Here is a 26051-nt window from a genome sequence, read left to right on the forward strand (position 1 = left end):
GGCCTACTCGTTGCTAAGGCCATTATGCTCACACTGTCATTTTCCAGCCTTTACTTTAGGTTTTGGTTATGAAAAATACCAAAACTGGAGAGAGAGAACAAGAGTCTCATCTATTTTTAGGGTTTTCTGGTTAGCTTTCGTGTATATAGTCCTAAAAGTAGCTGTGCCTCTGCAAATTCACCATGTTTGTTTCCTCTAGACTCCATGCAAATGGTCTCAGCACGGTGCTTTTCATGGAGGTGTGAAAGGCTCCTGGAGGTACGGCAGACTAGGACGCAGACGGCACCGAGAGACATGCGAACATTTGGCATCAGCCCTCATCTGAGTTGGCCAGCCTTGATTACGTGCCGCTTCCCTCACATTCCCAAAAGCTAAGAACCCCTCAGCTAACAGTCCCAGGAATTCCTTGGTTACCCTCACGGACACCCAAACAGAGGCTCAAACGAAGGGAAAGCAAACACCCGGCTCACACACACCAAACGAGCCGCACGCAGAGCGCCCCGGGGCTCCCGGCGGCGCAGGGCCCCTGGAGGGTACCGCTCGCGCCCGCTGCCCAACCGCCGCCCAGCCACCACCCAACCGCCAACTGCCGCCCAACCGTCACCCGCGCGCCCCCCCGCCGCCAGCTGAGGCGAGCGCTCGTCCCGCCCCCCGCGACCGGTGGGCGGGGCGGAGGCGGGGCGGAGGCGGGGCGGGCCCCGCGGCCGGATGTTGTTGTTGTTGTTCCTGCCCCGCCCCTCGCCCCCTCCCCCCGCGGAGGGTGACGGGCGCTTCCTTGCCCGGAGCCGCCGCCGCCTCAGCCACCGCCGCTGCCGCTTCGTCGCGGCTCCGCCGCCACCCGTGCCGGTGTCGGGGCGTCCCTGCCGGCCCTCTCCCGCCGGCCTCCGCGGCCGGCCTCGTCGCGTCGTCCCCGCTGCTCTCTCCCACCGGACGCGCGGGCCCGGCCATGGCGGACTTTGACGAGATCTACGAGGAGGAGGAGGACGAGGAGCGGGCGCTGGAGGAGCAGCTCCTCAAGTACTCCCCCGACCCGGTGGTGGTGCGCGGCTCCGGCCATGTCACCGTGTAAGGGCTGCGCCGGGGCCTGCGCGGCCGGGGAGGGCGGCGGAGGCCCGGGCGGCGGCACGGGGGCGGCTCCGTGCCGGGCCTGGGGGCGGTGGGGCCGGGGGCAGCCCGGGGCGCGTAGCCGGCGGTTACAATTAGGCGTACGTCGGGCAGGTGGGCGAGGAGCACCGATACCGTACCGCACCCCCCGCTTGCCCCGGTGTCCGTGGGATTGCGGGAGGGCTCTCCTCGGCCCCGCCGGGCGGCCGGTGCCGCCTGGGACGCGCAAACGGTGCAGAGCTCCAGCGAGGCGCCGAGGAAACAAGCCTGACTTGGGCTGCGACTGGTAGAGGAATGTGAAGTATTTGTCCAAAGTGATGAGCTGTCAGGAAGTAAGGTGCATGTGTTCCTGTGTGTAACAGGTATGTGCCAGTGCATGACTGGCTGGACTGTTGCTTAGGGTTGTTTATGTATTTGATACCCACTCCCAGTTAAGAGGCGGCCTGAGAACTTTTAAGAAAGAAAAGGCATCCGTCAGTCAGACAGGTACATGAAAAATCATGTGAAGTTGTGATTGATAAATGTTGTTTCACTGCGTTTGACACGGGAGTAATTGAGTTTTGAGCTGTGAATGTTTGGTGTCCCGGACAATCTAGCAGTGAGTGACCATGCGTTAATGTAGTACTTCTCAATAATGTGACAGATGAAGGTATCTTTTTTTCAGTCAGTTGTCAGGCTCACTCTACTGAAGTGTAGTGGTTGTCAGTTATGATGCACAGTTTCAGAGGCTGAAATATCAATCTGGAGACAAAACTCAGCAGTGTGAACTTTTTTAACATTCACTGTTTAACAGGACTAGGAATATCTTGCAATAGAAACATAAAAGTTGAAGGTATTGTGGTCTGTTGCTCTGAGTCCTGTGAACTCTACTGATTTTTGGAGACTGACCTGTTCATAATCTGGCATTAAATTTAGAGTAGTTTTGTGAAGCTTTGGTGCATTCTTACCTTAATATTTGGTTGACATTAAGTAATACTAACAACTGAGCAGTGCAGTTGGCTGTCTGGTTAGAAACAGGAGGTCAGACGTGACTGACTGAGAGATTTGGAGGGTTAGAAGCACATGGATGGACAAGAGGCTGAGAAGGCCCTGTAAAGGAACAGAGTCATGTAGATGAAGCGTTCAGTGTATAACTCTGTCTGTTGTGAACAAAAGTTGTTACTGTCCGGTGACTTATCTCAAAACAAACTGGTAGCTTTAGTCTGTTTCTGGTAAGCAGATGAAACCCACAATTAGATTGTTGTCATATTGGCCAATGCAAAAGTATAAAGAACTGAAATGGAGGCAAGCGCTTTTTTCTTCTACACCGGAAGGTAAGTTGTGTGAGATAAGATCAAGGCCTGTTAGTGGAATCTAGAGGAAGCTTGTGTAGCGTGTCTATGACTAGTAAGGGCATTGTGGTTGAAGAAGGTTGTTTGCCTCATTAATTGTTCATTAATGGCTACTACCTCATTATTACTTTAAATACTACCTCAAAATATTTATTCTTTAGGTTTTGGGTGAGCAGTGAAATATGAACATGTACATCAAAAATTAAGCAATTGGTCTTCATCTACTTTCTTTATTATGCTGTAAACAGTTCTCTAAATAGCATCATCCACTCTTACCTTTGTACAGCCTATAACTTTTTTTGTCATTTATTGAAAAGCTTGTTATTAAAAGTTAGATCACTGTCAGAACATTCACTTGATGGATTTAAGGAACAGGTCAGGTCCTATGTATATAATGAATTAGTCTTTCCTGGTATAAAACTATGTATACATTTTTAAGGTCTGGCAAAAATTATCAGCAGTTAAGCAAATACTGGATTGATCTGTCCCTGGCCCTGCAGTTGAAAGAGTTGCTGACTGCTTCTGCCATGTGTATATTTAAACAGAACTCTCTTTTTGTTGTCTGTTGTCATATCCTTTCTGATCTTACATAGGAGTCATAATGTTGAGTTTGAAATATGTAATTTCCATGATTACAGATTAATGTCAGAAAGACATTTAGTATTACTTGATTTCATCCAACAGACAATGGAAGTGTGTGACAGTCCTTTCTAAACTGAGTAGTTAAAAACAATTAAAAGAAAGCAGGTAAATATCCAAATAAAATGTACAAAGGCCTTGCCTTTCCTTGGAAAGTGGGCCTTTTGATTAGCACTAAGAGTTTTCTTCTCAAACTCACTGTTTGGAGCATGCTGCCCACAATTCTAAAACTTTTTTTTTTAACATTGTTTTTCAAATATTCAGTGAAAGTGTTTTTGCACCAGCAGAGTTTAGATAGCTCTGTAGTCAGGAGTAATATTTGACCTGGTTTCTCATAACTTGAGATAATCACTTCTAATGACAAGAAACTTGAAAGCTGAGAAAATATAGAACTTTACTTACAATTGAAATGGAACTCCAAGGTATTTCCTACCTTTTCCTGAAATCGTATTAGCATGGAAAGAGTTTGAAATTGCATGAGACGTATGTGCTTTATATATACCAGACTGTATTTATTAGTAATATTGGATTTATTAGTCTTTTTCAGTGCTGGAATGATGGAGAGCCATTGAGATGTGCTAATGAATGTCTTTCTCTGCTGTTTTTCATTGTAGCCTATTGTGTGTTGATGCAGTATGACTATGGAGGGGGAAAAAACTGACGAAATATATTTTCATCCAAGTCAGTTTCTTTAATATTAAACTTAAGTTTGCTTATATATTTTTGGACCTCACGCTGTATCAAGGATATATGAGTGAAAACAGGGCTATATAAGAATTATGGATGGAGACTGTGAAGATCTGTGGAATATATTTTTATTTTGTAAGGATTGTGAACATGTGGAACTGAAGAGTGTAGTTGAGAGCAATGAAGAAATGGTTTAGTGTCCTCATAAGGAGAGGCCAAAGAGGAAGAGGATAAACATATGTCACTTTTGTGTGTTAGGAAGGTCTGAGCTGCAGGCTGAGAAAAGGTGGTAGATTGGCTGTGTCCTGTACTGTAAACTTCTGTACCCTGAAGTTTACACCTCAGTATTTCTTTATCCACTGGACACAAAGGCAGGAACTCAGCTGAATCTTTCAAGCAGAGTCATGTTCAAGAAACACTTTTTCAGGTTGCAGGAAGGTTAAAGAAAGTACTCATGCATGAGGTGAGCATGGATCTATGGAAACATGATGTAGAATGGGAAAGGCAAAGAGCAAGCAGAGAAAAGTACGTGTCACTGAAGATGGAGTATTGTGTAAAAGAAATCTAGTACTCTGTGAGGACAGCTGTCTGAGAAAATGCATCTCCAAAATATTGATTTCCAGTGTTTGATTTTAACTTTTTGCTACTTTTTTGTCAGAGCTGTTATGTCTTTACAGGGAACATATAGTAGTGTTCTGTGGAGTTTCTAATATCTTAATTTCCAAATTGCAGCATGCAGTCAAGGGTGATAATAGTGAGATCACATAATTGTTTACCAAAGCTTTTAATGTATGGAGTCACCGTTTTTTACTACCTGCATATGGTAACAAAACTGTAATATGGAAAGCTCAGAATGATGTTGGTAGCCGGTTGAGCTAGCTTTGATGTTTCAGTTTCACTACCCCACTATGTATTAAATATTGCCACAAGCCGTGAGTATGGAGTCTCAGTCTCATTTGCTTATAACTTCACCAGAGTGTAACTGTATTGGTCAGAAGTTTCTGTGCCTCACTCTGCTTCAGCATGTTTGTAGGTTCAGATACCTCTAGAGCTTTGTCAGTAGGGTTCTCTTTGTCAGGCATGGCTTTTGCAGTCTCTGTGAATATGTGCGTGTGTCTGAAGCTGTCAGCATTTGAATACTTGTAGATTGCGCATTCTCAGAAAAAGCCTTCTGTCTGTCCTTCTCCTTTCTGGCCAGTCTTCAGCATGAGACTGAACAGTGCTTTCCCTGCAATTACATATTTTTGTAACTTAAATGAGAGCAGGAAGATTTTCTTCTGCCTTTGCCTTATGTGCTCATGCATCAGAGCAAAGGACTTCCTCAGTATTCTAGGTAGAGGGACAGCTGAAATTCCGTCTCATCTCTTGGTCTGAGGCACAGCTTTCTTTTAGTTTGTGCAACAAGAGCAGCTTTACACTGAATTATCCTTGTAGTTGGCCATTTCTTTATTGTTCAAATTTATATTTAATTCAATTTTTCATAGTAAATCTCTTCTGGATGTTGAAGCATCAAGTACATGAAGATGATTCTTTGAAGAGACATCTCTTTAGACATCTGTCTCTGATGTTAATTTGATGAATTAATTATATAGTAAAGTGATGCTTAATTTTGAGCCTTCTGATGGCAGCTGTGTATCTTGAGCTTGGAGTGTTTCTTCAGGCTTGGCTGCTTATGAAATGTATATGGATCCAAGGGATTTTTTTGGGCTTTGCTTTCCACTTCAACCTACTGGCAATTTTAAGTAGCTTAACTGATAGGGCATGACACTTGTTTCTGACATTTACATAACTTTTGCCTCAGCACTTGGTTTCACTCAGGATTTTGGAGAAAGGGTGGATGGTCCTCTTGTCATAGGGTATTCAACAGAATTTTCAATGGTAAAGGTATGTTACCAGTTAGTATGGATTTTCTTTGTTTTTTGTTGAAGTGGTAAATTTGCCATATATTTCTCTGGTTAACAATTTTAATTTGTCACTTCACCAGTTTTGAGGAATTTGTAGGAGTTGCCTGATCTAGTGACAGGTGGGTTGGACTAGGTGATCTTTGACGGTCCCTTCCAACCCAGATCATTCTATGTTTCTATGATTATACTGCCTGCAGGCAGTGATAAGGAGATGACATGTTTACTTAAGACCATAGGTACAAATCACCTACAGCATCAAATTCATAAGCTCTCTAGCCCAGCATGCTGTTGCAAACTGTGGCAACGAGCATTGCTACTTATGGGTTGCATGCAAGTCTAGCTGTTCTTGGTGTCCATTCTCCTTGTACTGCCTGGCATCTGCGGTTGTGTAGGGTGATGTATCCTTCAACAACATCTTCCCTTTAGTGTCTGTTTGTCAGGGAACTTGTGTAATCTTTCTTCAAATCTGTTGGCACAGCCTGTGTTGCTAACCTCAAGTGGAAACAAACACAAAAGTTTGCTACTTGCAGCTTAAAGAAGCACTTTCTTTTATGTGTTCTAAAACCAATCTCCTGCTAGTTTCAGTGAGTGTGGGATTTAGTGATTAACAGTTAATCATTCACCTTATGCACAGCCTTCCTGCATCTTTGCACTTTGATCATACACCCCCTCAGCCTTCTTTCCCAAGTTAGTGTCAGCTGTGTTAGTTTCCTAAGGCAACTGCTTTGTTCCCTTACTTATATGAGTCTTCCTTCTCTCTGCTTTCTCTGAACTCCACCAAGTCCTCCATGAAATGTGGATGCCAGAACCACACCCAGTACTGATTATGCTGGATAAAAAACTGGTTGGATGACTAGGCCACAAGAGTGGTGGTGAATGAAGTTAAGTCCAGTTGATGGTCAGTCGCAAGTGGTGTTCCCCAGGGCTCAGTTTTGGGGCTAGTTCTGTTTAATCTCTTTATCAAAGATCTGGATGAGGGGATTGAGTGTACCCTCAGTAAGTTTGCAGATGACACTATGTTGGGTGGGAGTGTTGATCTGCTGGAGGGCAGGATGGCCATACAGAGGGATCTGGACTGACTAGATTGATGGGCTGAGGCCAATTGTGTGAGGTTTAACCAGGCCAAATGCCAGGTCCTACACTTGGGTCATGACAACCCCAGGCAGCACTACAGGCTTGGGAAAGAGTGGATGGAAAGTTGTCTGGCAGAGAGGGATCTGGGGGTGTTGGTGGCTAAGAAGGCCAAGAGCATCCTGTCTTGTATCAGAAGTAGTGTGGGCAGTAGGACTAGGGTGACAGTCTCCCTGTACTCGTGGAATCGCAGAATGGTTTGGGGTGGCAGTGGTTAGGGTACTTGGCACTGATGAGGCTGCACCTCGAATACTGTGTTCAGTTTTGGGCCCTTGACTACAGGAAAGACATTGAGGTGCTGGAGAGAGTGCAGAGAAGGGCATTGAAGCTGGTGAGGGGCCTGGAGCACAAGTCTGATGAGGAGCAGCTGAGGGAACTGGGGCTGTTTAGCCTGGAGAAAAGGAGCCTGAGGGGAGACCTTCTTGGTCTCTACAACTACCTGAAAGGAGGTTGTAGCATTAAGGGTGTTGGTCTCTTCTTGCAAGTAGCAGGTGACGAGAGGAAATGGCCTCCAGTTGCACCAGGGCAGGTTTAGGTTGGATTTTAAGAAAAATCTCTTCATTGAAAAGGTTGTGAAGCACCAGAACAGGGTGCCCAGGGAAGTGGTTGAGTCACCGTCCCTGGAGCTGTTTAAAAGATGTGTAGATGTGCTTAGGGACATGGTTCAGAGGTGGGCTTGGCAGTGCTAGTAAGAGTTGGACTCAATCTTAAATGCCTTTTCCAACCTAAATGATTGTACATGAGCATATGAGGGTTTTATGGAGAATCAAAATGGTGCCCTCTGTGTTTGTTCTTAATCACCTTAGTGGTGCCCAGTATTTTATTGCTATTTCTGATGGCTGCTGCTTGCATTCAGCTTACATTTAAGAGTATTGTGAGAGGTGATAAAAGATCTCTCCTGAGCTGTAGCTGCCAAATTTTGTTGAATGTCACATAAGCACAGTTAAGCTTTCCCAAGATTCAGCACTTTTTATTTATCTACACAGAAGCTCATCTGCCACCTTTTGTCCACTGGGTTTTGTGAGGTACTTCCACAGTGGCTCCCCATTGGTACAGCAGTAACTGCCTGTTAGATTATTTGGGCAAAGTTCTCTGTTGATGTGCAGATCAATCAATTCAATAAGGAAAAAAAAAAAGCAAAACACCCCCACCCCCCAAATAAAAACCAAAAAACCCCAAACCAACCAAACAAAAAACCCCCAAACAGACAAACACCAAAAAAACCCCAAGAACAACAACAAACAACAAAAAACTGCACCAAAACAAAATGAACCCACCACCAACCCTGAGAAATGCATAACTACTCAATAAACATATTGTCTAAGCAAATTGTGTCTTTAAATCCTTCAAGTATCAGAGCTTGGGTAAGCTTTTCTGCATACAACTGAGCTGTGTGTGATAGTCTTGCTGCCAGTATTCAAATATTGAGCAGTTTAATTTCTGATTTGTGTTGTTTGCAGTATGTGATAGTAAAACTACTTCAGTTTATATTCAGAAGGTTATTAATGACAAATTACATTTTAAACTTGCTGCTATTTACAAAATTACTAGCCAGTCATACAGTTGTATTAGTGACTTTGTTAGACTGTATAGTCTCTATTAGAAGTTATTTCCCAGACCAGATGCCAGAAAAAAATCCAGATTTTCTTTGAACTTCATCTATTCGTGGACCCAATCAGCCAACTGTAAGATAGAAAACTTTTTTTCTTATTTCATAGGCAAGATGAAACTCTTCTAATCTTTAGAGCTTCTGAAACCCAGAATAGTCAGTAACTCCAGCTCATCTCAAACTGCTTCATAGCTTTATGTTCATAATTGTTATGCTTCTTTCAAATGAGTTATCATTTAAATAATGTTTTTTTAGGTAGCATTTTGTGTTCTGAAACTTGCTAGTTTATTTTATTCTGAATTAAGAAGCTGGTATCAATTCCATTTTTATGCTTAAACCAGTTATTTAGCATGAGGGGAATAGCACTGGATGAGCTTTTCTTCAAGATACATCTGTACTGTTGGAGGAGGTGGGTGGTTCAAACTGTGGCATTAACTTCCCCTCTTAAGTACTTCAGGTTTCACAGTTATAAAGATTATGCTGAATTTGAGCAAGAGTCAACAGTATTAACAGAACTTTAAGAAGAAACTATAGCCAAGATGGGTTCCAAAGTGTGTACAATGGTGTACTTTTGTCCACTAGGATAATATTAGGAATTACTTTTAATAGCAACTATTTTTTTTTTCCTGAAATGAATGCTGTTGTGATACAAACCCTGAGAGTATTATGACGTGCTTGTGACTTGAGGCATGGATTTGGCGTATTTATAATTCTTGTATGGTCTTCATTTTTTTTCTTTTTTGTAGGTTTGGACTAAGCAACAAATTTGAAGCAGAATTTCCTTCATCTTTAACTGGAAAGGTGAGTATCTGTGAACAGGAATTTGTAATTAGAGTAATATTTTGTTACAAAACCAAGAATTCCAGGTGTAGACCATTGTAGGAGTAATAAATCACACTGCTGTGGTACTAGACGGTGGTTTTTTTTCCTCTTTGCAGGTTGCACCTGAAGAATTTAAAGCCAGCATCAGCAGAGTTAACAGTTGTCTTAAGAAGAACCTTCCAGTTAATGTACGATGGCTCCTATGTGGCTGCCTTTGCTGCTGCTGCACTTTAGGTTGTAGTATGTGGCCAGTTATCTGCCTCAGTAAAAGAGTAAGTTGAACTATTCTTATAATTTGATAGAATTCTACTCGGTTCATTGTCTTTTTTTTTTTTTTTCTTTTTTCTTTTTCTCCCCTTCCTTTAAAAACTAGGTGCTAGAACTTGTATTCAGTCAGTCTGATTTAAATATTTTGGTATCAGTTGTCTGTCGTGCTAGTTAAAGTTACAACAGACAGAAGTCAGAACTTTGAGCTTATAACTTAATAAGTGCTAGTATAGCTGAATGTCTCTGCTAGAACCATGTACTGTACAGCACTCATTATTACTACAGTAACTTTCAACATACTTTTTAAATAGCTGCATCTTTTCTGTGATACGCTTGGATTAACAGAATTTGACAGTGATTGAGTGGCAGTTTGTTGTGAGGAGCTTCTGATAGCACTGCTGCCCAAATAGCTGTGGTGTTTTCTTTCTTTTTTTCTTTTTTTTCTTTTTTTTTTTAAGTGGTTTGGATTTTCCTTCCAAGCTCTAGATTAGTAAGAGGTTATTTTTTACATGAACAACTAGAAAGTAGTGGTTTGTCTGTGTACACTTGGCACTTTGTGTATTGCTCACAACAGAAGCTCATTGCGATTGCCTGTTTTTTCACCTCTCTTCCCTCAGTGCAGTTAATTAGGTTGCACTCCCATCTCCTCTATTTTCATGTGCATAAAAATTGTTTTTGACTAGTCCTATTTCACTACTTTACAAGAAGTCTCTGTGCCTCCCTATCCTTTCCTCTCTGTTGATACTGTTCAACTTGCCATTTCATGGCAAAGCTTGTGTATATTCTCATATAATACCTCTTAGTGCCACAAATCGTGTACAGTTCTATACTCTGAACATTGTCGTGCTTTTATTTCTTGAAGTCCTTACTTTACAGGGTCGGTAAATCAAGGCATTAAAAAAAAAAAAAAAGTATAGAATGAATGCTGATCATAATAAAACCTGTACACATTTTTCTGTCATCTAACTTTCTGTGTTAAGGTCTTAATATTTAGTCCCTTCGAGAGATTATTTAAGATTAGTTTTAATTGTATACAAAATGAGGTAGAAAAGCCTCCTGGTAATGTTGGAGTCTGTGGAAAAAATATTGTTGGCATTAGTGTGAATTATATCAGACCCTAGGTTTTATGTTTTTAGGCTGTCACAAACTAGTACGTCTGCTGTAGAATGATTGTATATTGTGAAAATCTGTTAGAAGAAATTAGAATTTGCTGATTACTTCAACAGATAAGTTGGTGACCTAACTAGCTTGCAAAGAAGATTCTTTTGCATTCTAGGCCTAGCTCTGGGCTTTACAAACACAAAGGAAACTTGCGTTGCTACTGCCCATGTTTAATTTATACAGGAAAAAGCTTCTGGTGCTCTTTTATTTGACCCTTTTTGCTCACTTAATGGGCTGTTGTAGCAGGAAATGATAACAGGATTTTCCACTGTAGTGGCTGATGCCACAAGCCCTCATCTTCTGAGCTGGTGTCTCTTAATTTACTACCATAAGTCACAAATAATCAACTTTGTTAACATTATTAAACTAAATCAGAAAAAAAGGCAAGGACTTGTAGTATCTAGGGCCAGAAAATAGGGTTTGAAGCTGAGGAAGGAGGTTGTGTGTGGCAACCTGGTGAAGCAACAGTTAGATAAGTGCTTCTCTTGGAAGTTGTGTGGGATAGGAGTTAAGGTAAGCTCCCTGACAAAAGGATAAATATGGAAAAAATACATTAATACTCCGTTTAGCTGCCTGGGGGGTTGTGTAGTCTCCTACTCTGGAGGCATTCAAAACCCACCTGGACACATTCCTCTGTAGCCTCATCTAAGTGTTCCTGCTCCGGCTGGGGGATTGAACTAGATGATCTTTTGAGGTCCCTTCCAATCCCTAATATTCTGTGATTCTGTGATTTAGAGGAGGCTGGGAAGAGGTTAGTTCTGTAATTTTTGCTATAATATACAGACTGCATAAAGATAGAAGAGTCTCAGGGAATGAGCACCAGGAGAAAAAACAGAAACTTGAGGCTGAATTTCCAGAAGTCATCCTAGAGGTATGGCCCAGGTTGTCAGTAAATGATGCATCTTTCCTGTTGAAAGTTGGTACACACCTTTTCCTGCACTTAAGGCTGAGTGACTCAGGCTGAAACTTGTATGTCCAGCATTAGTGAAATTGAGGGTAGGACTCAGCTGCCTGAACATGGTATCTTGTGCCATTGTGGATGGCACAGTGGTGCTAGACACTGGTGGCACTGAATACCTGTGTTTTGGCAGTTTTTTCATTCCTCCAGAATGAAAATCCTTTAAGTCAATTTGGAGACTTCAGATCTTGTAGCAGCATTTGTGCATGTCAGCAGCTCTGCAAACTGATATCTGCTTAGAGGGTTGTTTGTTAGGCAGAGAACTCAGAATTTGGTGTAGGCTGGGCATCTGGGGAACATAAGGTAAAGAAGACTTGACTGACTTGTCTTCTTAAGGGCAAACTGAAATGTACAAAAATGCTTTCCCAAACTATAACTCTTAATCCTGGACCTGGCTAGGAAAAACTTTATTTCTGGTAGAGGAGGTAAGGAGGAAAGCTGTGGAATATTTTCAAGGACATATTTGCAAATTCTAGTATAGGAAACAAGAATTTGTAATGACTCTATTCAAGGCTGCTACTCACAGAAAAGCAGTGAAAAGTTACTGCCACTTCAAATGCTTGAATAGAATGGATCCAACTTACTTTTTTTTTTGTAGGTGCAGCTCACAAAGTAGAAAGTGATTTAAATCCTTTAAATCCCTTTTACCTGGAATTACAGGTTTTGTGCCCTTAAAGATACCAGATCTGAATTGCATCCACAAACTGGCAGCAGTTGTAAATATAACCTGGTTCATCTAGATTTCAGTCTGTAGTTTGCTCAGCAGATTGCAGTAGAACTGTGACAAAAAGCAACTTCATATTCTTCCTCCAAAAAAAAATATAAAAATTAATCCATAGACTATTTTGGTTTGCTGCTAGTGCTGCAGTTGTGCTGATACATAGCAGACTAATGTATTCAGAGTGAAGTAATCACTTAAATTTGAACTCTTGTACTGTACTGCTCGTCTCTGACTTTACAGTGTCTTGGAAGAGGGTTGTGTTGATCAAATGATCTTCAGTGCCTTGACTTCTTCAGTTCTTTCACTGGCTAGACTCCAGCCATAGGTATAATCACAACAGCCACAATTCACATCTTGAGGAAACAGGGTTTCAGGATGACATGTGCCTGTTTTTTCCCTTCAGCTTTTAGATACAAAGGGTTACTTACCACTGACACTCATAATGTAAAACAATTACAACAAATGAACAATAAACAAAATGTTACTTATTTTACAGTACGTGCACTTGCCTGAGAAGTGTTGCCCAGAGAGCTTTGCTAATTCAGCCCAGTCATAAGTGATTCCTAGTGAAAGGACAGTTACTTGGAACTGGCCTGTTACATCCTTTGCTGCAGTGATCACAAAAGACTCCCAAGACTATATAATTAAAGGGTTTGGTTTCTGAAAGCAGAATAGGAGTGTTCCCATGTAGAAGTGAAATTTGTGTAGTACATATTTTAATCATGCAATAAAAATATACCAGCCTTCATCTTTCCCCTTTTCTACTGAAATAAAAGACTAATAAATTTGCTTTGTTGAATTGCATGTACAGTGAGCTAACAAGTGGGAGTGTTTATCAAGTTAAGGATTTTATTAAACAATGGTTTCAACTGTGCAATTTCTTACTTTTAGTAAAGGGTAATTTTTCTCAGAATGACCAATTAAGAAATTCCTATTTTAATGAGGCTGAACCAATCTACCATGCTCTTAAATTGCTGGTATACTTTGTAAATCTTTTTCAGATAAACATTTTTTAAGGTTCATGTAGAAAAAATGAAAGCTGCAGCTCCAGAGTTTGTGAGGTTACAATAATTCTCTCAGTCTTTCTCTGTATTCTGTCTTTTTACTGCCTTTCACTGACTTTTTTTAGTTCTAATCTGGGAAAGTTATCACAAGTGTAAGTACGATTTTTGAAATTACAGACAATTATTGAAAGATTGTGTGCAATGGGAATGTATTTTTTTTTGTTACAGTGAAAAATTACTTACGGGTTTGTCGTCTTAAATCAGCAGGTGCTTCAAACTAGAAATTTGTTATGTCACAGACATTTGTAAGTTTAATTGTTAATTATATCACTTTAATGCATTTCCATGGAATGAAAGCTTTCCCTTCACTCTATTTTTCTTTTCAGTGCTTTGTTCAGTGCTAGTTTTGGAAGTCTTTGTACAGTATTGTTTCCTTTCTTCTTTTGCATTGAGGTATTTGAGAAAAAGCCTGCTACTCTTCACCAGTAGAATAAATGTTTAATTTGATTCAATATCTTATTGCCTCTTTCCTTTTATGTGGTTTTGATTCAATTTTAATGAAAAAAACTACAAGAAATTACAGGAAATACAGTCCCTCATTTGCAGATTTATATCGTCAATGATCTTCAGTGTTTTTACTCAGAGATTGTACCGTTCTTTCTGGGACAAGCTCCAGATTTTACAGATGAACATTAAGTCTTTAAGTTACTGTTCTTTAAACAAAAAGAATGACACAGTGAATTATAATTCAAAAAGCACTCCAGGCTGAGGTGCCCATTTGAAGCCACTTTTTCAAATGAATTGACACTCATTTTCACTGTTAACTAAATGCTGTAGTTTCCGATGTGTAAGTAGGATAAATAATTTCAACAGAAGCAGTGACAATGAAAGCTATGATAGAATTGCAGTACTGTTAGATTTCTTAAAAGCTGATATTGTACGTGTAAATTGGATGTTTCAGAAGGTCCATGGGCAGTCTCTTAAAATGAACAGAGCGAGATATTCAAGAGTGATCTGTACTGACACTTTCAAGAGCTACTTGTTTGTTTGTGAATTCACACAAAGCTGATGAATGTTACTTAAGCCTCATCATTAGTTGCCACTTATGTAGTGGTTTACATCTTCAGAATGCTGTATAAACATAAGCTAATTATGACTTCCAAAGTATTGATTAAATATGTGGTGTAGGAGCTGCAATGAATTTTCTTAAATACGTAGTCTTGCTTTTCAGTGTATGATACTGATGGTAAAATACGTTAGCTTAGCTTATTTAAGTTACAAATACATTACATTTATTTAAAAAATGGAAGGAAATATCGATTTCCTTCTGTCTGTCTGTCTGCCAGGGACTTGGCTTTGGAGGCATTCTGATACCATAATGCTTTTCCAAGTAGTTCCTCAAGGCAATTACATAAGACTGAAGGTGCCTTGTTTTTTCATGTCTCTGTTGTGGCAATTTACATTGTAATTCAGTTTGGAAGAATCTTTACAATTGTAAAGTATTTATTATGTTTATCCTAACCAGAATACATGTAGTGTCTATATTGGCTCAAGTCAGCTTAATAAAACTTTTTTAAAGTAGAGCTTGTATATATCAAATATGCATTCTTGACCATTGTTTTCAAATATATCCAGAGGTCTTTAAAATCATCTCTCTTTCATGAAATGAAAAGAAATAAAAAAGGAAATAAAAACTTTAAAAGAATCAGGAGATTCAGGCTTGGTATATAGTTATTTAAAAAGTGTTCACTATAATTTTAGTCAGAAGAATCACTAAGTGGCACAGCTTGTAGAATATTATAAATGTGAAATCATGATGCATATGGCTCTATGATTTTTTTGTTTCTGTCTCTGAAATTTCCTTCAAAGCACCTTGTAAAGGTGTATCAGGTTTTCATGTGCTTTCCTAAAGCGTAGTGAGTTGGTGCATAATGAGGTGTGGGAGCAGATAGTTGTCATGTCTTTTAATTTGCAAACCTACTTGGGGAGCGGGGCAGGGCAGTAAAATTGGCATGAAGAACACTTACAAATATAAGTAAATCAAAAAATATTAGTTTGCTTCTTTATAAATCAAATGCAAATCCTTTAGTATTTAAAAATATGTATTCTCAAGTTAAATTTGTAATTTCATGTATTCTTAATAATAGGCTTTATATTAATCTTAAATGCAGCCTATATCTTTGGTTTGTATAGTGAATATTCTAAATGCCATTTAAAATTTAATTGCATTTGTAATTAGAATGATATCTCTGAACATTCTATCAAAATAATACATGTAGGATTAACATTTCCATGTTAAGTGTCCTTTACATTGTGATGGCTAAGGTGTAAGGAGAGAGCTGTAAGTCATGCAGTGGTTTGGTTTTAATATTGCTTTTTGTATTGCTTTTCATGTCCAATTTGACGTGTTTCTAAAAAAATGAATATGAGCTAGTTGAAATTTGCATAGAGCTATATTGAAAGAGCATGCTAAAAATGATCTGGCTAGTTGTCAGATTTGTAAGACAGGTTAGGAAGGGTCACTTATAGGATTTTGTCTTTAGCAACCTGTAGATGATGCCAAATAGGGAGCATATGCAAACACTGTTGAGGAAAGAATTAGAATGTAAACTTATCTGCAATTAATTTTATTAAAATAAGTAGAAAGCATGTAACTGAATAATAACTTTCTAGACTGTGTTATTGTAAAACAAACGTGAGACTAGAATGGGCTGCTGGCAAGTGTGAGGTAGTGACACTGCTGTACCTCTTCTTTTTCTCAAAGTAGTCTTGCTCTGGAGTGTAGTCACTTTTTCACTATATTAAACAAACCAGGGTAAAACATATTCTGCATAAGTGGAGCACTCTCAGTAACTCAAGTGCTATGTATAAATACAGTAACTTGTTATTTAACAAAAAAAAAAGTAGTTCAAGGAACATGACTGCTGAAAAAAGCAGTTGGGAGGATGGGGGGGCAGTTTTTCTACAAAAGAGAGAAGACTGAAGGAGTTGGTAATTCTTCTGCCGTACCAAACATACATGCGAAGTGGAAAGTGACTAATAACTTTTCATTTTGTTCTCCATAAGATTGTTTTTGCTGAAATTTGAATTAAATCCTGAATTTACAATAATAATGATGATGGATTTTTTTTTTTTTTTTTAAGTAGCCAGATTTATTTTTAATAAATTGGTTATCCAGCTACAGGATCAATCTGTGTGGGATTCTGTAATTTTCTGGTTCAGTTCTAGATGGGCAAGACACTGTATAGGATGTCCCTTTCAGAGAAATCGTTCCGTTCAGCATGCACACTAGCAAAGCATTGGATTTTACAGGGCCTTCTGGAGTTATTTTGTTAAGTTGTGCTGTATTTTAGTCTTTCTGGTCCTATAGCCTCTCCTCCATTCTTGGCCCCTGCCCTTAGACTCTCCTAACAGCAGGAGTCAGGCTTCCTACATACCAATAAATGACACCTGGGAGCGTTCCTAGGAACTGATGCTTTATAATTGGTGAGGCTCCTGGCAGGTTCTGGATGTGTGTTGTGTACCAATTCCTAGGCAATACTCCAGGTACTATGAGTGGCTGGGAGGTTATGAAAACCTACTGATATAGATGAAAACTTACTGATACAGATGTCAACTCTTCCCTGCCAGCTGGCTTCAACTGAATGGGAATATTTCTGGCCACAGCTTCATGTCCTAATAGAGATGTAAACTGAAATTATTTCGTTTCTGCACCTTCACTGACCGTTAACTATGTTCCATGGCATTGTACTGGATATTTTGGAAATAAATGATGGAGACCCAAATTAACATCTCTGTAACCTTAAAAGAGAAGATGGAGGTGGAATTTTCATTCATGTTCAGTTTATAATTTCCCACAGTGGATGATACTAGATGAGTTGTTTGGACATTCAGTCCTATTTTCATCCCTGTTACAGTCAATTGCATCTTGTGTTTTAATTTTCTGTGGCCTTTTCTGTGAGAATGTCCTTCAGCAGGAGGTGGATGCTTTAGATTGTCATAGCCAGATTTGAATAATTTGTTTGCAGGGAGCTGAGCTTCATTGGTTTTGTTTCATTATGATGACAAAGAATCGGAGCTAGAATTTAATCATAGAACAAAAGAGTTAAAAATCTTTCTTTACAAATTAAAGTAACATCATAGTTGTAATCCTGATACTTCATGGATCAGTTCAACATCTGTCTGCCTGTGGAATGTGTTTTTCCACATCTCAACTGGACCTTCTCAAGGGAAGTGTGTTCATTCTGCCAAGGTCAAGGCCATTTCTTCTGCAAGGCTTTGCCATAGTGTGAAGTTTCCACCATGGTCGGCTCTAGTCACTGTCATCTCATTACAGAAAGTAGCCAGTCACACTTCTTTGGTGACTTGACTATTAAAGGGGGGCTAAAATACCAGTGACCGTAGTACCTTGAGTCTTTTGGATTGTCTGTATTTGAGAGGAAATTTATGTAAGAGTTTTGTAATCAACTTCTAGGAACTTGAATTGATAATTTGTCTCTACCACATGTTTCTACCGCAGACCAAAATGACTTGGGAAAATCCTCATCTGCTATCTATCAGTTAATACATTGATAATAATACAAGATGTTTCTCCATTTCACTCCTGCTTAGTGCATGTGGGTTTTTTGCATCTGTCCACCTTCTTCATTCTCCACATACTTCATGGCTTTAGTGCTTGCTTAAACACTCTAGAAGTTTGAGAATCAAGGTAACCAGAGTCTCTGAGGAATTGTCTTTGGCTTAGATATTAAAAACTGTTGCATGCAGTAATGTCAAATAATGCTGCTGTCCTCTTCAATCAGCAGCCAATTTGGTGGAAGAGACCTTTCCAGAAAGTAATTGGTCTGATTTGACTGATTAGGCTTTAAATCTGTCTCTCTGTGATGTACTAACCCAGGGCTGAGACCTGTTCAAATTAGGTCAGTTTATGACTCGTGAGGATATTGGATGGTATCCTCGGGGCTGTCTTTTAGAATGGGAGGTTTCCTGAGGTCAATTTGATGCTGTCCATTCTTCTGCTCCAAAATTCTGCTGGTTATATTTCTCTTCGCCTGATCAAGAGCTTTGATCTGTGCTTTGGTCTGGATTCAGTTTCTGCCCAGAATCATCTTAAGGTAGGTCAAGGTGCAGCAATAGTAATCCTGTTGGACAAGGCAGTTATTTCAAGATCATACAAAAAGCACCAGAATGCCACATTTATTTCCAGATATTCTTCGATCTGTGTAGTATGGATTTCACTCACTTTCTTGTATGGATGCTGCAGTTCCTTCTGGGATGAGCACCCTTACAATAGTCTCCAGTAAGAAACATCCTAGCTACTAATAGGAAAAATGATGCAAGATACATCTGTGTGGTTGAACAGACACCTTTTCAAACTATGGTACATGCTGAAGCAGGTATTCTGGGGTGTCAGGATCTGAAATCAGCTCCAGTTTCACCTTCGTCATCCTTCACAAACGGAGAATTCCTCAGTAAGAAGGGAGTGTTACCAAGTTACAGTTTCTAAAGGGTTTATTTGGGGTACAGTGTTCAAGGTGGAGACTTTCTCAGCACAGATAAAGAAATGTGTAATTCAGTTATGCATGTTCCGAGTACAGCTTGAGCATTGTCGTGACACCAATATGGGCCTCAAAATTGACTTGAGAGATGCTCTGGCATGTTGAAAATGAGCGTACAATTATGTGACTCAATTATCTTCTAACTTTATATTTAATTGTTGGTAACTAAATTACTTGGGTATAAATTTTGTAGTAAGGTATGTCTTTGTTTGGAGGATGAACAGAAATTCCTGCTTCCATCATTTCTCTCTTTGACTGAGTGGCGATGGTGTAGTTCAGACCTCTGACAGAATCCTTCACCTTTCTTCCATGGGGTGTAATACAAATCCTCGTCACAGGAAAATCAACAAAAATCTGTTTAACTTTGTCTTCTTTTATTTTGAAATTTGAGCATAAAGTGTATTTTTTTAAGGGCAATATTAAAAGTGATTAATACTAGATTGTGATAAAGTTTTATACAAAGTAGTTTGAAAATCTCCACATAGTATATATTGGACTAATGTTGCACTACATTTACGTATGTTTTGGAGTTTTCAGATGAGAAGTCAAGATCAAATGCATGTAGCAAGAAATTCTTCTGTTGTTCCCAGACAACTACAAATAAAATTCATAGTGGAGGATTGTGTTGTTACTGTCCATGTTGTTTCCCTGCTTAGATAAAGACAAAGGGAGGTACTCAAATTAGCACCATTTTGGAAGTCATGTAAGATCCTTTTGTTTAATATTGTACCAGTCATTCACTGATTTACAGCAGGAGTTGAGGGGGCTTTGGCCCATTCACTAGTATGGTTTAGTGTAGTGTGCGTGTTCCAGGTCATGCACTGTGAGAGGGGGCCCTGGGGCTGCACAGCCTCCCAGCCCACAGAACTGCAGCCGGAGTTGTGAGCTAACTTCACTAGACACTGCAAAGACATAAGAGAAAGATCTTGCAGTTGGCAGTATAGGTAACACACTCTTTGTATTCAGTATTGCCTTGGTTCTGCATGAAAAGTTCATACTTTTTTTTTTTTAGTCTTCCGCGTTTAAGGGCAAAATTTTATTTTACTTACTTGGGAGCAATAAGCATTGATGAAAGCGTATTCCAAGCTGGGCTTTTTTGGTAGCCTGATTTTTTTTTCAAAAGACACTGCCAAACACGAATATCTTTAAATAGTCAGTTATTTTACAGGAATGTTTCATTAAACATTGCATCTAGAAAGTTGATTGAAGAGGTTTATTTCACAAAAATCTGTGGATAACATTAAAGACACTGCTTTTTTTTCATAAAGTATGTTACAGAGCATACTTCCTTATCATTGGTATACTAAAAAATGTACTTGAATTGCAGTTTTAGCTTTGCTCAAATATTGGATTGGGTTTTATAAGAAAAAATTTTAAGAGCTGGATAGTATTAAATCTTCCTAATAAGCAAGTTTCTCTTCCACTTAATTTGTGCTTTTGTTGTAGCTAACAAATAATTTGCTGTATGGGTTTTTCTGTACACCATTGATAGAATATATAAGCTTGTCATCCTAGTGTGCTGGAAATGCTACACTCAAATCAAGTGTTCCTTTCTGGTTTTGTATATCCTCACCTGCTCCTCACTGTAAATCATTGAGATGTCAAGAGCAGTGATTAATTAAGCTGCACGTGCAAGTGCTTTTTTTCACCTGTCAAGTAGGAAGAAAACTTACTATAGTGAATTGTGTGATGCTGTTTAATTAATTTCTTTTTATGCCAAGCTCTGAGGTTTTCAGAAATATGTTACAGTCTAATTTTCATTAACATTTCTGTATTGATAATATGGCGCGATTAGGGAGCTGTGACTATCTTAAATTATACTACAGGCAGATTGTATTTAAGGCTCTGGGAATGTAAATAACTCTGGTCTTGGGCCTGCGTGTATTTTTATCTCACGATAGTCAAATGACTTTAAACTGGCTTCTTATTTAAATAAACCAATTAATAGTACATAAATAAGAAATTGATAGGTAGTTATGTGTATGTATTGTAATATATATGCAATTTTATTGGAACTGGAAAAGCTTGCATGTTTTTCACACTCTTTGGGGCAAACAATGAAATTAAATTGTATAGTGATCTTAATCTATTATTAAAAGGTCCTGGAAAGGAAGATTACAAGGTAGATTCAGGTTTTGAATCCGTTTTGCCATTGGTTTAGCAGCGGGTGGGCAGGCAGATGCCTGCTCAGAGTAGAACCTATTGCCATTTTTCACCATTGATAGAGTAGCCTTTCAGAGTCAATGAGCTCTGTCAATGTGAGCTTGTCAAGGCTACAACTTCATAGACCTGAGAGGCGGTTTGAGAGGTCAGCCCTTTTCAGGTTTGCTGTGATGCAAATGAACTTTAATGCTTAAACAACTATTGGAATTTTTATGTCTGCTCCTTGTTCTTTTTTCTTCACAAAGTCATTGACGAGACATTCAGTGCTTTTTAAATTGGAAGTTGCATTGTGCTAAAGACCTAGTACAGATTTACGGAGGGCTGAAAGCAGTTAGATCATGTTCTTTTCATGGTGCGATTAGAATCAAATCGATTTCCCTACAGCCTTCAGCATTCAGATGGCAATTTTAACAAAGCTTGGGGGCTAGACAAGGGACAAAACGACTGAACTGAATGTTAATTACACTCTGCAGCCTTATTTTCTTTTGATTTGGAGCTGACTGGCAACTAAATTAACAAAAGTGTGACCATAACTGCTGCCCTATTTTCATTTAAAAGGAGAGCAGACTCTAAAAGGCTATCTTTACAAAGAAACAAGTGAGGTCTACTGATTATTGTTAAAGGGCACTGTCTTTAAAAACATAATAATAACAATAACCCCAGAAATACTCAGTTCCCAATCGAGGTGATGAATTAGTCACTAGCACATCCACCACCTTCTGATAATTCCATGACTTGCACTTTTTAAAATAAAATGTAATAAAAATTCAGTGTAATGAATGCTTATAGATAGCCATGATCTAATTTTTAATCATGTGACCACAGTACATGCTTAGATGGGTTTCCCCACAGCCGCTTTGGTGTTAAAGTAGAGAGAAACTGATGTTTGAAAACCAAGATGTTGCTATTTGGTGGGAAATGAATAATTTGTTGTCTAATTTTTATTTTGCCCAGACATTCTTGTTTCTTGTGAGACCATTTAGTTTGATTTGTTAAGGTTCATTTACAGTACTTGTATTTTGTAGTAATAACAGCAAGATGCTTTCTCATCCCTTCCCCTCACCCCTCTCTGCCTTGTAAGGAAGCTGCAGCTGCACTAAGTTGTATTTGATCCTTGTCATTGCTCCGTCCTTTTGCACCTGCAGCTCTGTTGGTCTCATCTTAACACCTGGCACCATGAATTATCCTCTTTTTATTCATAGTCAGTAGCAAATCCCCTTTAGAGCTAAGCAGTATATATTCTGGCAGTCAAATGACCATAAATGTCAGAATGTATTTCTCAAATGTAAATATAACTGAATAATTATATTCAAAATGCTGTGAAACTTTACAGCACAGAATGTCCTTTAATACTAGCGTGCATAATCTTTAAAAGCTGTGCAGAACAGCTTTCGGGATCCTCTATCTCAAGTGTCAAGTGTGGGCAATATAGGCAGTAAAACTTTTTAGAGTCCTAGATATTGGGTTTGCTCTCTATACAACTCACAGCTTTAGTAATATTCATTTGTGCGATTTACTGCAACTTTCTGCATTTAGTTTTCAGTCTCTAAAATCTGGATATAAAAGTAACAAAACCTTCTCTTTTGTTTAGAGTACTGCATAGTTGTACTTGACCTACAGCACTGCAAAACAGTTCACAACATTTGTCGGTTTAGATGCCGACCTTAGAAGCCGTACGTTTAGACCACTGATACTGGGGGACCAGTGTTCCTGCTTTTATACTTGGGTCACTTCAAAGTTTCTGTGGTTTTCAAGTTAGAACTGCTAGAAGAACCAGGAGGGAGGTTCTGTTCCAGAGTGGTGTGAGGGAGCTATCTGAGTGTCATAAAAAGTTGTTTCTGTTCTAGTTACTATTTAATACCAGAGAAGTTTTGATAGTATTGCAGACCACCCTGTACTCAGTCACTGTCCTGTACCTCTCTCCTTTTCACACAAAAGCAGCTGCAAAACAAAGTTTTTCTAAAACCAGTCAAGAGTAAAATTCTTTCTCATTTGTCTTCCAGACACGAAGATCGATTGAGAAGTTATTAGAATGGGAAAACAATAGGTTATACCACAAGGTGAGTGCCGCAGGGAGCAGCTTCGTACTGTTGGAGTTTGAATTGCACAGTATGGAAACAGATGCTTTTGTTGAACGAAAAATATGAAAGGTGGACAAATGGGCTAGTCTGTGTGCTGCAATAAAATACAGCTCATTTTTCTTCTTTTTCTTTCCTCCTTGTCTAGCTGTGCTTGCATTGGAGACTAAGCAAAAGGAAATGTGAAACGAATAACATGATGGAATATGTAAGTTAAAGGGCTGTTTTGTGAGTTTCTCTATTAAATGATCATTTATTTTGCTTCTGATCTTATTCTTTTCATGATTATTAATCAGTAAAGGTGTCAGGAGCTTAATCGCCTGAGTGCAAGGATTTTCTACGGTTCACAGATGCATGGTTTCATGTGCAGGACTGATTTATAAAGTTATGAATGACTTGAAAACAAGGCTTCACTGTGTTCTGAAAAATAATAAATTAATTGCCAAGATAAAATAGCTTGAGCATGTGCTGATGGAGTGTGAAATTTTAGATGCTGTATAAAGAATAACCACAACTTTGGTTACGCAGCAAGTCAGATATGGCTGTTTTATATAATGCTAATGAAGTCTAAAAGTATGGAAGAAGACCTTTCAACAAAGCTGTTGGAGTTTAAGAAACCTTTAGCCTTTTTAGATTTCAACTACCCCTTACGTCAACTGTCTTCAAAGTATCTTTATCTCCAATTGGTGTCACTAAAATATTTTTAAGTCAGTCTCTGGAGTTCAAACTTATTTCTGTCTTTGAGACTCCATAAGCCCATCTTGGAAATACACAGTGAGAAGTGGTTTAAAATGAATGATGACCAATGTGGGACTTCAGTTTGATGAGCCTGCAAACTTTTTGCTGTTTTTTTGGTACTGTTTTTATTTCCATTTTCAAAATATCTTGGAGGTAAATAGAATAGGATGAAATTAAGCTGCTGAAGTGTAAGAAACATTAGAATTTGCATAATTTCTTTTAATGCTCTGGGAAGTAGCCGATAGGGTTAACTTAAAAAAAAAAAAAATTAACCCTTGAGAAATATTTACGGTATTAGTTCCAGCTTATCTGTGATCTTTCATTATGTGGTACTTCGTCTGTGCTTTGAAACAACAAAGCTATCATGCATATAAGCATTTAAAAAGTAATTAAATAATAGTAAATTATATTAAAATAATATTTTTCTTTTTGTCTTCCTTTTTTTCCTATTTCTACATTAGATCTTTTTTATAACCTGAAACATAAAATATTTAAAACACGTTTTTTACAGAAACTCTTCATTTCGCTGCATAAGTAGACTCTTTGTAACATCTGTTCCACAACTTTTTTGTTTAGATACATGACATGTGACTGAAAATGGAATAAAGCAAATTTCAGAAAGTAGATTTTAGGTTTACCTAAGTGAAGGGTGTTTAGTTTGCTGCAAATTTTGTTTTTCTACAGGAAAACTGTCACATCTGATATTTTGCAGATTAAATTGGAAAAAAAACACATACAATGCTAGTTTGTAAATACTATGGCTCAGCAACACTTACAGGTGAACATTCATTCTATAAATACAATTTAAAATCAACTTACCTGCTTACATTGGCAATATGTAAGCATGGGCATATAGTTTTACAGGATAAAGGTCAAAGATTTTATTTTCAGTTTGTGAAATGTCTACCATACTACCTTTGGGTATATTTAATGAGAAATTTTTTACCAAACTTCTCTGTACCATTTTCTCATTTTCAGCAAACCAAGTTGCTAGTCCTAGTCTCTTGAAAACTGCCAGTAACATTTTATTCATGATTTGATTTTAAATAATAAATACGTTGTCGTCTTTTTTTAATACAGATCATTTAAATTAGACTCTCGTATCCAAAACTTGGTGCTTTGCCAACATGATGTTCTAAATCCACTGTTGTAGATACTAAATTAGATAAATAATTAAATAAATTAATTATATTTTACATCTTTGGCTTAAAGACAGTGTTCCAGCTTTGCTTCTTGCTCCCCTTTGGAAACCTTGCCTGAGTATCAGAAGCCCTGGTATATCAGAAGCATTCAGAGATTGACTCATATCAGTGATCAAGGGATTTTGAGCAGTTTGCATCATTTCTAACAATAAGTAACTTCTGAATATCTCTAAAGATAACATCAAAATCAGGTGTATAAGTTTATTTCAAAAGAGTTTGCCTTAGTAATATAATCAGAGACTTGCTACTTTTCTGATGTTCCATATGCTATCAGAGATAGAAGTGTTTACCCTATAAGCAGCCAAGCTGTGTTCTCCTTTACAATCAAAACCAGTTAAAAATTATTTTTTAACTTCTTAGAAAGGCAAGCTCCCCTTACAAGTAAATAAAATCCTTAGCACTGTTGCTTTCAATTGTCATCATGACTTGATATACTTAATAAAAAAAAAAAGAGCATGTGAATTATCATTTTGATAGATAATAGGATTGCTGCCAGCTTCCATTTAATATATATTTGTTTTCTTTTTATACAGGTCATCCTTATAGAATTTTTACCAAAGACACCGATTTTTCGACCAGATTAGCATTTGATTTATTTATAGAGACTTATTAAAGTATGTTGTCTTTCCAATGGTGCCTTGCTTGGTGCTCTCCTGGTGGTGACATAGCATTGGTTCTACAGAATCTTGTGGTGTTTTCGTTATTTTTTGGTTTGTTTCATTTTTGTTTGTGTGTTGTTTGTTTGGTTTTTTTTTTCTTCCCCCTTCCTCCCCCCACACCTTTTTTTTTTTTTTTTTAAATAAGAGCATATCAAAGTGCATTTGGTCAAACTCTGCAAAGTCATTTCATGCAAATGTTAACTACTACTTAAGTTATTGTTATTTTACTATTTCTGTTTATTAACGTATCTTAATTTTCAAAGAGTCTTTTATATGTGTGCGCGCGTATGTGTACATATATATTACTATAAATAC

General features: G+C 38.6%; 1 protein-coding gene across 1 annotated transcript; it reads left to right on the top strand.

Annotated features, from left to right (window-relative positions):
* Positions 1 to 694: 694 nt before the first annotated feature.
* Positions 695 to 25937, top strand: CHIC2 (cysteine rich hydrophobic domain 2). The gene is made up of 6 exons (XM_080343555.1): positions 695 to 1065; positions 9152 to 9206; positions 9344 to 9499; positions 23063 to 23119; positions 23286 to 23345; positions 25611 to 25937. Exons 1-6 carry the CDS (start codon positions 947 to 949, stop codon positions 25659 to 25661), a joined length of 498 nt encoding a protein of 165 aa, XP_080199681.1. The 5' UTR covers positions 695 to 946; the 3' UTR covers positions 25662 to 25937.
* The last annotated feature ends 114 nt before the right edge of the window (positions 25938 to 26051 follow it).

Source organism: Nesoenas mayeri, assembly GCF_963082525.1.
Source record: "Nesoenas mayeri genome assembly, chromosome: 4".
Taxonomy (NCBI): Eukaryota; Metazoa; Chordata; class Aves; order Columbiformes; family Columbidae; genus Nesoenas; species Nesoenas mayeri.